Consider the following 12,940-nt stretch of genomic DNA (forward strand, 5'->3'; position numbering starts at 1 on the left):
AAATAAGTGCAGGAGTAGGCCATTCGGCCCTTCGATGGAGTCGATGGTGGCCCCCCATTTAAGGTCCTTGGAGATGTGGAAAAGATAGTGTGACGTTAATGACAATGTATGTGGGATAATGTTGGTTGGATGATAAATCTGAAGCAAATAATATATTATTTTAAATAATTCACGTGATGTTTGGTTCCAGAGTCGCATCAACAACACCATCCAGAACATTGATGTGGCCCAGGCTCAGATCATCCCCACCACCAGAAATCTTATTAAAAATGTGAGTCGTGATAACTTGGATAAAGTCAGACAAGCAAAACGAGGGAGAATGGTTGGTAGTTTGAAAGATGTTGCGTGGAGACAGGCCCTTCGGCCCACCGAGTCCAGGCTGACCAGCCATCATCCGCTCGCACTAGTTCTATGTTATCCCACTTTCCCCATCCACTCTCTGGGTTTTCTCCGGATGCTCCCACATCCCAAAGACGTGCGTTATTGCAGGTGAAGCAGACTTGGGAGTCTGTGGAATTCTCTGCCTCAGAGGGCGGTGGAGGCCGGTTCTCTGGATGCTTTCAAGAGAGAGCTAGATAGGGCTGTTAAAGATAGCGGAGTCAGGGGATATGGGGAGCAGGCAGGAACGGGGTACTGATTGGGGATGATCAGCCATGATCACATTGAATGGCTCAAAGGGCGGAATGGCCTGCTCCTGTACCTATTGTCTATTGTCTATTAATTGTCCCTCAGGGGGCAATTAACCTGCAAACCCGCACATCTTTGGGATGTGGGATGAAACCGGAGCACCCGGTGGAAACCCAGGCGGGTGCAGGGAGAACGTGCAAACTCCACGCAGGCAGCACCCGAGGTCAGGATGGAACCCGGGTCTCTGGCGCCCTGAGATAGCGAGGGGAAGGGAATGGAAGCAATCTGGAGAAAGGGACAGAGGTGTGAGGGGGTGGTACAGAGAGAGGGGCAGAGGGAGGTGGATACGTGCAGGTGGGAGTGAGACTGGCAATGTGCGTGCTCACACACCTGGGCTTTTACATTGTGTGTAGGGGGTAAATGTAGACGTTGGTTTACAATAATGGTAGACACAAAATGCTGCAGTAACTCAGCGGGACCAGGCAGGCAGCATCTGTGGAGAGAAGGAATGGGTGAAGCTTTGGGTTGAGACCCTTCAGTCTGTAGCAGGGTCTTTACCCGAAACGTCACCTATTCCTTCTCTCCACAGATGCTGCCTGCCTGCCCCGTTGAGTTACTGCAGCCTGTATCCGTGGAGTTGTGGCCTTGTACACTGCTTGCTGTAGCCGTGTTCATCTGCTCCTTACTAACATGTGCTTTTGTTTCAGGTGAGTGAATGCCTCACCACCAGGCAGTTGGAATACTTCAGGCAGTATCTGCAGTGGGTCCGAGCCATGGTGAGTATCTGTGCACCAACAGATGAAGGGCAGAGGGCAGTGGGACAGTTGGCAGTGGGGCAGTGGGACAATGGGACAATGGGGCAGTGGGACAGTGGGACAGTGGGCAGTGGGATAGTGGACAGTGGGACAGTGGGCATGGGACAGTGGGGCAGTGGACAATGGACAGTGGGCAGTGGGCAGTTGGACAGTGGACAGTGGGGCATTGGGACAGTGGGACAGTGGGGCAGTGGGACAGTGGGGCAATGGGGCAGTGGGACAGTGGGGCAGTGGGCAGTGGGACATAGGGCAGTGGGACAGTGGGACAGTGGACAGTGGGGCAGTGGACAGTGGGGCAGTGGGGCAGTGGGACAGTGGGGCAGTGGGGCAGTGGGACAGTGGGAGAGTGGGCAGTGGGACAGAGGGCAGTGGGACAGAGGGCAGTGGGACAGTGGGACAGTGGGCAGTGGGACAGTGGGAGAGTGGACAGTGGGCAGTGGGACAGTGGGGCAGTGGGACAGTGGGGCAGTGGACAGTGGGACAGTGGGGCAGTGGGACAATGGGGCAGTGGGACAGTGGGGCAGAGGGACAGTGGGCAGTGGGCAGTGGACAGTGGGACAATGGGGCAGTGGGACAGTGGGCAGTGGGGCAGTGGGGCAGTGGGACAGTGGGCAGTGGGGCAGTGGGACAGTGGGACAGTGGGCAGTGGGGCAGTGGGCAGTGGGGCAGTGGGACAGTGGGGCAGTGGGGCAGTGGGACAGTGGGCAGTGGGACAGTGGGCAGTGGGGCAGTGGACAATGGGGCAGTGGACAGTGGGGCAGTGGGACAGTGGGGCAGTGGGACAATGGGGCAGTGGGACAATGGGGCAGAGGGGCAGTGGGACAGTGGACAGTGGGGCAGTGGGCAGTGGGCAGTGGGGCAGTGGACAGTGGGGCAGTGGGACAATGGGACAGTGGGCAGTGGGGCAGTGGACAGTGGGGCAGTGGGACAGTGGGGCAGTGGGACAGTGGGGCAGTGGGACAGTGGGACAGTGGGACAGTGGGACAGTGGGACAGTGGGCAGTGGGGCAGTGGGCAGTGGACAGTGGGCAGTGGGGCAGTGGGACAATGGGCAGTGGGCAGTGGGACAGTGGACAGTGGGGCAGTGGGACAATGGGGCAGTGGGACAATGGGGCAGTGGGACAGTGGGCAGTGGGGCAGTGGACAGTGGGGCAGTGGGACAATGGGGCAGTGGGACAGTGGGCAGTGGGGCAGTGGACAGTGGGGCAGTGGGACAATGGGGCAGTGGGACAGTGGGGCAGTGGGACAGTGGGACAGTGGGACAGTGGGCAGTGGGGCAGTGGACAGTGGGCAGTGGACAGTGGGACAGTGGACAATGGGCAGTGGGCAGTGGGACAGTGGACAGTGGGGCAGTTGGACAGTGGGGCAGTGGACAGTGGGGCAGTGGGACAGTGGGGCAGTGGGCAGTGGGACAGTGGACAGGGGACAGTGGGCAGTGGGCAGTGGGACAGTGGACAGTGGACAGTGGGGCAGTGGACAGTGGGGCAGTGGGACAGTGGGCAGTGGGACAGTGGGACAGAGGACAGTGGGCAGTGGGGCAGTGGGCAGTGGGACAGTGGGACAGTGGACAGTGGGACAATGGGCAGTGGGCAGTGGGACAGTGGACAGTGGGGCAGTTGGACAGTGGGGCAGTGGACAGTGGGGCAGTGGACAGTGGGGCAGTGGGGCAGTGGACAGTGGGCAGTGGACAGTGGGACAGTGGACAGTGGGGCAGTGGGACAATGGGCAGTGGGCAGTGGGACAGTGGACAGTGGGGCAGTTGGACAGTGGGGCAGTGGGCAGTGGGACAGTGGGGCAGTGGACAGTGGGCAGTGGGACAATGGGCAGTGGGCAGTGGGACAGGGGACAGTGGGCAGTGGGCAGTGGGACAGTGGACAGTGGGCAGTGGACAATTTGGCAGTGGGACAGTGGACAATGGGCAGTGGGACAGTGGGGCAGTGGGCAGTGGGGCAGTGGACAGTGGGCAATGGGGCAGTGGGACAGTGGACACTGGGCAGTGGACAATGGGCAGTGGGACAGTGGGCAGTGGGCAGTGGGACAGTGGGGCAGTGGGCAGTGGGCAGTGGGCAGTGGGACAGTGGGCAGTGGGACAGTGGGCAGTTGGACAGTGGGCAGTGGGCAGTGGGACAGTGGGCAGTGGGCAGTGGGACAGTGGACAGTGGGCAGTGGGACAGTGGGCAGTGGGGCAGTGGGACAGTGGGCAGTGGGACAGTGGGCAGTGGGACAGTGGGCAGTGGGACAGTGGACAGTGGGCAGTGGGACAGTGGGCAGTGGGGCAGTGGGACAGTGGACAGTGGGGCAGTGGGACAGTGGGTAGTGGGCAGTGGGACAGTGGGCAGTGGGCAGTTGGACAGTGGGCAGTGGGCAGTGGGACAATGGGACAGTGGGCAGTGGGACAGTGGGGCAGTGGGCAGTGGGACAGTGGGCAGTGGGACAGTGGGACACCTGGGCAATGGGCAGTGGGACAGTGGGACAGTGGGCAGTGGGACAGTGGGCAGTGGGGCAGTGGGCAGTGGGCAGTGGGACAATGGGACAGTGGGCAGTGGGACAGTGGGCAATGGGCAGTGGGGCAGTGGGACAGTGGGCAGTGGGACAGTGGGGCAGTGGGGCAGTGGACAGTGGGGCAGTGGGGCAGTGGGCAATGGGGCAGTGGGCAGTGGGACAGTGAACAGTGGGGCAGTGGGACCGTGGGGCAGTGGGCAGTGGGACAGTGAACAGTGGGACAGTGGGGCAGTGGGACAGTGAACAGTGGGGCAGTGGGACCGTGGGGCAGTGGGCAGTGGGACAGTGAACAGTGGGACAGTGGGGCAGTGGGGCAGTGGGGCAGTGGGACAATGGGGCAGTGGGACAGTGGACAGTGGACAATGGGACAGTGGGACAGTGGGCAGTGGACAGTGGACAGTGGACAATGGGACAGTGGACAGTGGACAATGGGACAGTGGGCAGTGGGACAGTGGACAGTGGGACAGTGGGGAAGTGGGCAGTGGGACAATGGGACAGTGGGCAATGGACAGTGGGCAATGGGGCAGTGGGACAATGGGACAGTGGACAGTTGGACAGTGGGGCAGTGGGACAGTGGGCAGTGGGACAGTGAACAGTGGGACAGTGGGACAGTGAACAGTGGGGCAGTGGGGCAGTGGGACAGTGAACAGTGGGGCAGTGGGACCGTGGGGCAGTGGGCAGTGGGACAGTGAACAGTGGGACAGTGGGGCAGTGGACAATGGGGCAGTGGGGCAGTGGGGCAGTGGGACAGTGGGACAGTGAACAGTGGGACAGTGGGCAGTGGGACAGTGGGACAGTGAACAGTGGGACAGTGGGCAGTGGACAGTGGGCAGTGGGCAGTGGACAGTGGGACAGTGGGGCAGTTGGACAGTGGGACAGTGGGGCAGTTGGGCAGTGGGCAGTGGGACAGTGGGACAGTGGGACAGTGGGCAGTGGGACAGTGGGCAGTGGGCAGTGGGACAGTGGGCAGTGGGACAGTGGGGCAGTTGGACAGTGGGACAGTGGGGCAGTTGGGCAGTGGGCAGTGGGACAGTGGGACAGTGGGACAGTGGGCAGTGGGACAGTGGGCAGTGGGCAGTGGGCAGTGGGACAGTGGGCAGTGGGCAGTGGGACAGTGGGACAGTGGGACAATGGACAGTGGGGCAGTTGGACAGTGGGCAGTGGGGCAGTTGGACAGTGGGACAGTGGGCAGTGGGACAGTGGGACAGTGGGACAGTGGGACAGTGGGGCAGTTGGACAGTGGGACAGTGGGCAGTGGGCAGTGGGACAATGGGGCAGTGGGACAGTGGACAGTGGGCAGTGGGACAGTGGGACAATGGGGCAGTGGGCAGTGGGCAGTGGGACAGTGGGACAATGGGGCAGTGGGACAGTGGGACAATGGGGCAGTGGGACAGTGGGACAATGGGGCAGTGGGACAGTGGGGCAGTGGACAATGGGGCAGTGGGCAGTGGGCAGTGGGACAGTGGGACAATGGGGCAGTGGGCAGTGGGACAGTGGGGCAGTTGGACAGTGGGACAGTGGGGCAGTGGGCAGTGGGGCAGTTGGACAGTGGGACAGTGGGCAGTGGGCAGTGGGACAGTGGGGCAGTTGGACAGTGGGACAATGGGACAGTGGGACAGTGGGGCAGTTGGACAGTGGGACAGTGGGGCAGTGGGACAGTGGGGCAGTTGGACAGTGGGACAGTGGGACAGTGGGGCAGTTGGACAGTGGGACAGTGGGGCAGTTGGACAGTGGGGCAGTTGGACAGTGGGACAGTGGACAGTGGGACAATGGGGCAGTGGTCAATGGACAACAGACAACGAACAGTGGACAATGGACAACGTGTGACATTGAGGCATTGGGACAGGTTTAAGGCAATTGGCTTTGGGAGTTACAGTGACGTTAGGCAAGGATCTAGTGAGTGTGTGTTCAGGCCCACACTTTAGTAATGGGGCAGTGTCTGTGCAATGGGCATTCTATGCCACACTGGGGAACACTGGCAGGGTCTGGGCAACGGCCATTGTGAGTCACAGAGACATTGGGCAAGTCTGGAGAGTGAGCATTCACACCCACACTGGGAACTACCATCTACCTCATTGGTGGCCCTCAGACTATCTTTGGTCCGAGTTTGCTGGCATTGGCTTGCACTAGACGTCATTCCCTTAATCCTGTATCTGTACACTGTGGGCGGCTCGATAGTAATCATGTATTGTCTTTCTGCTGACTGGATGGAGTGCAACACACACTGTACCTCGATACACGTGACTAAGATTAAAACTGAACTGAACGAAACTGGGATCTGGGGGGCAGGATCCAGGGAATGGGAATTCCGTGCCATCCCAGAGCCAGGCCTGTTGGTTTATTCCACGTTTGTTTCACAGATTATGGACAACCTGTTCTCCTGCCAACCGGCGGTGATCCTGATCGACAACATCCGCGTCATCTCGTGCGACAACATCATTGATCCCTGGGTACGGCATGTGGGGCAGTGGGTGGCATGTGGGTGGCATGTGGGTGACATGTGGGTGATGTGGGGCAGTGGGTGGCCAGGTCGGGCAGTGGGTGGCATGCAGCTGCACCTACCCAGTCCCACCTCCTTACCTGTGCAACAAGCGACTGCAGGTACCACTGGACCTTCACCTTCCCCCTCATTTTACCAAGTTACCCCGACCACACTAGACCCCCCCCCGGACCAGGAAACAGGCCCAACTTGCCCAAGATGGGACTCCCATCTATACTAGTTCCATCTGCCCACATTTGGCCCATGTGTCAATATTTCAATAAATGGTCCATGTCATTATATTAGGAATTCTGACCCACACAGAACAGTAACAGGAACTTGCCCATGCCGACCAACATGCCCCATCTACACAAGACCCACCTGCCTGAGTTTGGCCCATATCCCTCTAAATCTTTCCTATCCATGTACGACGACAGATGGCACAATGGGCTAAGTGCTCGGCTGGCGACCGGAAGGTAGCCGGTTCGAATCCCGCTTGGAGTGCATACTGTCGTTGTGTCCTTGGGCAAGACACTTCACCCACCTTTGCCTGTGTGTGAATGTGTGTGAGTGATTGGTGGTGGTCGGAGGGGCAGTAGGCGCAGATTGGCAGCCACGCTTCCGTCAGTCTGCCCCAGGGCAGCTGTGGCTACAGAAGTAGCTTACCACCACCGAGTGTGACTGAGGAGTGAATGAATAATGCGATGTAAAGCGCCTTGAGTATTAGAAAGGCGCTATATAAATCCCATCCATTATTATTATTATTACCTGTCCAAGTGTGTGTTGTTGTTAAAGTGCCTGCCTCACCTGGCAGCTCACCACATACATCTACCCCATGATGTGTGAACAAGGTGCTGTTCAGGTTGCCTGCACCCTGTGAGTGATGCGTTTGTAATGCCACCTCTTGCCTCCTTCCCCCCACAGAATGCCTTCTGGTTCTGCCTGGGCTGGTGCACCCTGTTCCTCATCCCCAGCATCATCTTCGCAGTGAAGACTGCCAAGCAGTACCGTACTATCCAGAATGAAATCGGCAGGTAAACCCGGTCAGGAGGGTGGAGGGGTTGATTCTCCGCAGCCTGAATGTGTCGTGCTAGGTGTCCCCTCCTCTCTCCCAGGCAGGTTCAGTAACAAGTTTGACAAGGGTCCAGCTTAGGATCAGGGTAATCCTTAAAACCGAGAGAAAAACTTTTTACCAGTGTTGAATCCGGAACCTCGCCACAGGTGTATTGAGATTCTTTGGCATATTTAGAGGCTTTAGATTGGCCTTGTGCTAGGGATCGAGGTATGGAAAAGCATAACTGATTGGTGATCACCTGATCTATCGTGCGGCCGAGGGCCGATGCTACCCGCCCAATTTCATGTTCGATTTTCTAATTTCAGCAGCTTCCTTCGCTTGGACACCCCCCTGAGACTTGCTGCTTACCTTGCCAAATTTTCACACAAGAGTGGTGAGTCTGGGATCTCCCCTCGAGGCGCAGTTCTCTGGATACTTTCAAGAGAGAGCTAGATAGGGCTGTTAAAGATAGCGGAGTCAGGGGATATGGGGAGAAGGCAGGAACGGGGTACTGATTGAGGATGATCAGCCATGATCACATTGAATGGCGGTGCTGGCTCGAAGGGCCGAATGGCCTACTCCTGCACCTATTGTCTATTGTCTATTGTTATTCCTTTATCATGTATCTGTACAATGTAAACAGCTCGATTGTAATCATGTGTTGTCTTTCCGCTGACTGGTTAGCAGGCAACACAAAAGCTTTTCACTGTATCTAGGCACGCGTGACGATGAACTAAACTGAACAAACTAACAATTCATAAGAGGAGAGGAGTGTCCCATCTGTGCCAGTGGGGTCACAGGTTAAGAATAAGGCGTTGGCCTCATTTAGGACAGAGATGAGGAAGTGAGCAGAGTTGTGAATCTGTGGAATTCTCCGCCACAGACGGCAGTGGAGGTCAATTCACTGGATGTTTTCAAGAGAAAGTTAGATTTAGCTCTTCGGGCTAAGGGAATCAAGGGATACGGGGAGAAAACAGGAACGGGGTACTGATTGGGGATGATCAGCCATGATCATATTGAATGGCGGTGCTGGCTCGAAGGGCCGAATGGCCTTCTCCTGCACCTATTTTCTATGTTTCTGTGTTTCTATGTGCCTAAGTTCACGATAACACGCCCAGCTCATCCAGAGAGGAGATTCCAGCAGTTACTGATCAACAGCTGCACCCTCAGACATGAGGAAACCTGCTTCACAAACAATCACTGTAGGAGCCAGGAACTGCAGCTGCTGGCTTACAGAAAAGGACACAAAGTGCTGGAGTAACTCAACGGGTCAGATAGCATCTCAGTCTGAAGAAGGGTCTCGACCTGAAAGTCACCCATTCCTTCTCTCCAGAGATGCTGCCTGTCCCGCTGAGTTAAGGGCCAGAGAACTGGATGGCGACATTTCAAGTCGGGATCCTTCTTCAGACTGATTGTAATGGAGGGCGGAGGCTTCAGGAATATCTCCTTCACAGGGTTACATTTCTTTTCTAACCACAAACAAATCTCCCACTTCTTTATGAGAAGTGTCACATCTATATCAGGGCGGCACAGTGGCGCAGCTGGAGACCCGGGTTCCATCCCGGCTGCGGGTGCTGTCTGTGCGGAGTTTGCACGTTCTCCCCTTGACCCGCGTGGGTTTTCTCCGGGTACTCCGGTTTCCTCCCACACGCCAAAGACGTGCATGTTTGTCAGTTAATTGGCTTGGTGTAAGTGTAAATGGTCCCTAGTGTGTGTGTGTGTAGGATAGTGTTAGTGTGCGGGGATCGCTGGTCAGTGCGGACTCGATGGGCCGAAGGGCCTGTTTCCACGCTGTATCTCTGAACTGAACTAAACTAAAACTGTGTCCTCTCTTCCTCTGCTCTCCTCCACTCACACACTCCTTCCTTTCTCCCCTTTCCTGCTCACACCCCTCACTCTTCCCCTCTCCCTCCCCCTCTCCCTCTCCCTCTCTCCCTCTCCCCCTCTCTCCCCCTCCCTCTCTCCCCTCTCTCCCCCCTCTCCCCCTCTCTCCCCTCTCCCCTATCTCCCCCTCTCTCCCCTCTCTCCCCTCTCTCCCTCTCGCCCCTCTCTCGCCCCTCTCTCCTCTCCCTCTCTCCCTCCCTCTCCCCCTCCCCCTCTCTCTCCCCCTCTCTCCCCTCTCTCCCCCCCTCTCCCCCCTCTCCCCCCTCTCCCCCCTCTACCCCTCTCTCCCTTCTCCCCCCTCTCCCCCTCTCCCACCCTCTCTTCCCCTCTCCTCTCCTCTCCCCCTCTCTCCCCCTCTCTCTCCCCCTCTCTCCCTCTCTCTCTCCCCCCTATCTCTCCCCCCAGCTCTCTCTCCTCTCCCGCTCCCCTCTCTCCCTCTCTCGCTCCCCTCTCTCCCCCCGCTCTCCCCCCTCTCTCCCCCCTCTCTCCCCCCTCTCTCCCCCTCTCCCCCCTCTCTTCCCCTTCTCTTCCCCTCTCTCCCCCTCTCTCCCCCCTCTCTCCCCCTCTCCCCCCCTCTCCCCCCCACTCTCCCCCTCTCTCTCTCTCCTCCCTCTCTCCCCTCCCTCTCACCCTCACTTCCCCTCTCTCCCCTCTCCATCCCCCTCTCTCCCCCATCTCTCCCCCTCTCCCACTCCCTCCCCCTCTCTCCCCTCTCCTCTCCGCTTTCCTCTCCCCCTCTCTCCCCCTCTCCCCTCTCTCCCCCTCTCTCCCCTCTCCCCCTCTCCCCTATATCCCCCTCTCTCCCCTCTCTCCCCTCTCTCCCCTCTCTCTCCCCTCCTCTCCCCCTCTCTCCCCTCTCTCCCCTCCCTCTCTCTCTCTCCCTCTCTCCCTCTCTCTCTCTCCCTCTCTCCCCCTCTCTCTCCCCCTCCCTCCTTCCCTCTCCCTCCCTCACCCCCCCTCCCCCTCCCTCTCCCTCTCTCCCCCCCTCTCCCTCTCCCTCTCTCCCTCCCTCACCCTCTCCCTCTCTCCCTCCCTCTCTCCCTCTCTCTCCCCCTCTCCCTCTCTCCCCTATCTCCCCCTCTCCCCCTCTCCCCCTCTCTCCCCTCTCCCCCCTCTCCCCCCTCTCTCCTCTCCCCCGCTCTCAGCCCCCTCTCTCCCTCTCCCCCTCTCTCCCCCTCTCTCCCCCTCACTCCCCTCTCTCCCCCTCACTCCCCTCTCTCCCCCTCACTCCCCTCTCTCCCCCCTCTCTCCCCTCTCTCCCCCTCTCCCCTCTCCCCCTCTCTCCTCTCCCCTGTGATCATAGATCAGTGACCTACGGCTAAGATTGTTGTAAGAACGTGTCACATTAACCTTGCTGCTGTAACAATAAGGATGTTAACTAAATAACCCGTTCCCTTCTGCTGTTCCTGTTCACAGCCCAGCGTTGTCGGAAATGATGCAGTTTAAATTTCCTCGAGTTGAGAATTCGCACGGGCTCACATTGTAAGTACGATCCGCTTTGTCCCGTGTTGTAACTACAGAATAGGGCAGTGAGATTCATCTAAAGGCAGGGTTCCTGCACTGAAACTGACTGAGGACAGACACTTCCTGCCCCTTGCTCTTCTGTTTCCCACCTCTTGTACTTCCATTTCCTGCCTCCTGGCTCTTCCTCTTCCTGCCTCTTGTACTTCCATTTCCTCCCCTTTACCCTTCCACTTCCCACCTCTTGTACTTCCACTTCCTCCTTCTCCCACTTACTTCCTGCCGCTTGCCCTTCCATTTCCTCCTTCTTGTACTTCCCTTCCTCTTCCTCTTCCTCTTCCTGCCTCTTGCCCTTCCATTTCCTGCTGTTTCCCGTGCATTTCCCGCCTCTTGCTCCCCTATTTCCTGCCTCGTGCCTCTCTGTTTCCATAGATCAGCCATGATTGAATGGCGTAGTAGACTTGATGGGCCGAATGGCCCACTTGTGAACTTCTGACCTTATAAATGTGTAGAACCTGACTCTCATTAGGGAGAAGGAAGATATCCTCTGCGTTAGTTGTTGTAGAGAACTGGGTTCAACCCTGACCTCAGCCGCTGTCTGTGTGGAGTTTGCACGTTCTCCTTGTGACTAAAAGTGACTGGATGCTCCAGTTTCCTCCCAAGTCCCAAAGTTTACAATTTACATAAACCTGTATGCACGTCTTTGGAGTGTGGGAGGAAACCGGAGCACCCGGAGAAAACCCACGCGGGTCACAGGGAGAATGTACAAGAGTGTGGGGTTAGTGTGTGGGTGGGTGTGGGGTTAGTGTGTGTGGGTGTGGGGTTAGTGTGTGGGGTTAGTGTGTGTGTGTGGGTGGGGGCTTCATGCTGGAGTGTGGACTTATTTCCGTGCTATCCAACTCTGTGACTCACTCCTGTCTCTCTCTCCTTTGTCCATTCACAGGCCCAGTGGTGCGACTGCTCCTACACACTGACCGATGGCCGGACCTGCCAGCCACCACATGCTGCCCTCCCTGCCAGAGGGTCACCAGTGATTGTGCTTCGCCTATACTCACTCCATTGTCCATCCACTCCAGTGGCCGGCTGCTTCTGTGTCCTGTACCCCACTATGACATGTGTTGGCACATGCAGCCTCTCCAAGCCCAGGACACACACACACACACACACACACGTGTAGGTACATGTGCCCCAATACCGGCCTGCAACTTACAGACTTAAAGCACAGAAACAGGCCCTTCGGCCCGCCAAGTCCATGCCAACCCATTTGGTCCCATCTATCGGCATTTGTCCCATTGCTTAGCTTCGGTGATTCAAATGCTTGTCAAATTGCTTCGTAAATAACACAGGACCAGCTCACTCCCCTTGATCAATATTTCCCTCTCTCTACCTCCTGCCTCTCCTGTTAAACCTACGCCCTCTTGCCCATCAGACCCGACCATTGCTAAAAGATTCTTACCATTACCAGCCTGCACCCCAGCGATATGAACATTGACTTCTCTTACTTCAAATAGCCCTTGCTTTCCCTCTCTCTCCATCCCCTCCCCCGTTCCCAGTTCTCCCACTAGTCTTACTGTCTCCGACTACATTCTATCTCCGTCCCGCCCACTCCCCACATCAGTGTGAAGAAGGGTCTCGACCCGAAACGTCACCTATCCATGTTCTCCACAGATGCTGCCTGACCCGCTGAGTTACTCCAGCACTCTGTGAAACGTCACCTATCCATGTTCTCCACAGATGCTGCCTGACCCGCTGAGTTATGGTGCAGCAGCATCTATGGAGCTAAGGAAATAGGCAACGTTTCGGGCCGAAACCCTTCTGGAAATAGGCAACGTTTCGGGTCGAAACCCGGAAGGGTTTCGGCCGGAAACGTTGCCTATTTCCTTAGCTCCATAGATGCTGCTGCACCCGCTGAGTTACTCCAGCACTCTGTGAAACGTCACCTATCCACGTTCTCCACAGATGCTGCCTGACCCGCTGAGTTACTCCAGCACTCTGTGAAACGTCACCTATCCATGTTCTCCACAGATGCTGCCTGACCCGCTGAGTTACTCCAGCACTCTGTGAAATGTCACCTATCCATGTTCTCCACAGATGCTGCCTGACCCACTGAGTTACTCCA

The 12,940-nt window shown here is 57.4% G+C and overlaps 1 protein-coding gene across 1 annotated transcript in view; it reads left to right on the forward strand.

Moving 5' to 3' along the window:
• prom2 (prominin 2) overlaps nucleotides 1-12,414 on the forward strand; it is a 45,528-nt gene extending 33,114 nt beyond the window's left edge. The window contains exons 20-26 of the mRNA XM_033013713.1: nucleotides 191-271; nucleotides 1,335-1,403; nucleotides 6,304-6,393; nucleotides 7,347-7,456; nucleotides 10,777-10,842; nucleotides 11,765-11,808; nucleotides 11,844-12,414. Of these exons, the coding sequence (XP_032869604.1) occupies nucleotides 191-271; nucleotides 1,335-1,403; nucleotides 6,304-6,393; nucleotides 7,347-7,456; nucleotides 10,777-10,842; nucleotides 11,765-11,795 (447 nt within the window). The 3' untranslated portion in view covers nucleotides 11,796-11,808; nucleotides 11,844-12,414. The remainder of the gene's footprint in view (nucleotides 1-190; nucleotides 272-1,334; nucleotides 1,404-6,303; nucleotides 6,394-7,346; nucleotides 7,457-10,776; nucleotides 10,843-11,764; nucleotides 11,809-11,843) is intronic.
• The last annotated feature ends 526 nt before the right edge of the window (nucleotides 12,415-12,940 follow it).

This window comes from Amblyraja radiata, chromosome 39 (genome assembly GCF_010909765.2).
Source record: "Amblyraja radiata isolate CabotCenter1 chromosome 39, sAmbRad1.1.pri, whole genome shotgun sequence".
In the NCBI taxonomy this organism is placed as follows: Eukaryota; Metazoa; Chordata; class Chondrichthyes; order Rajiformes; family Rajidae; genus Amblyraja; species Amblyraja radiata.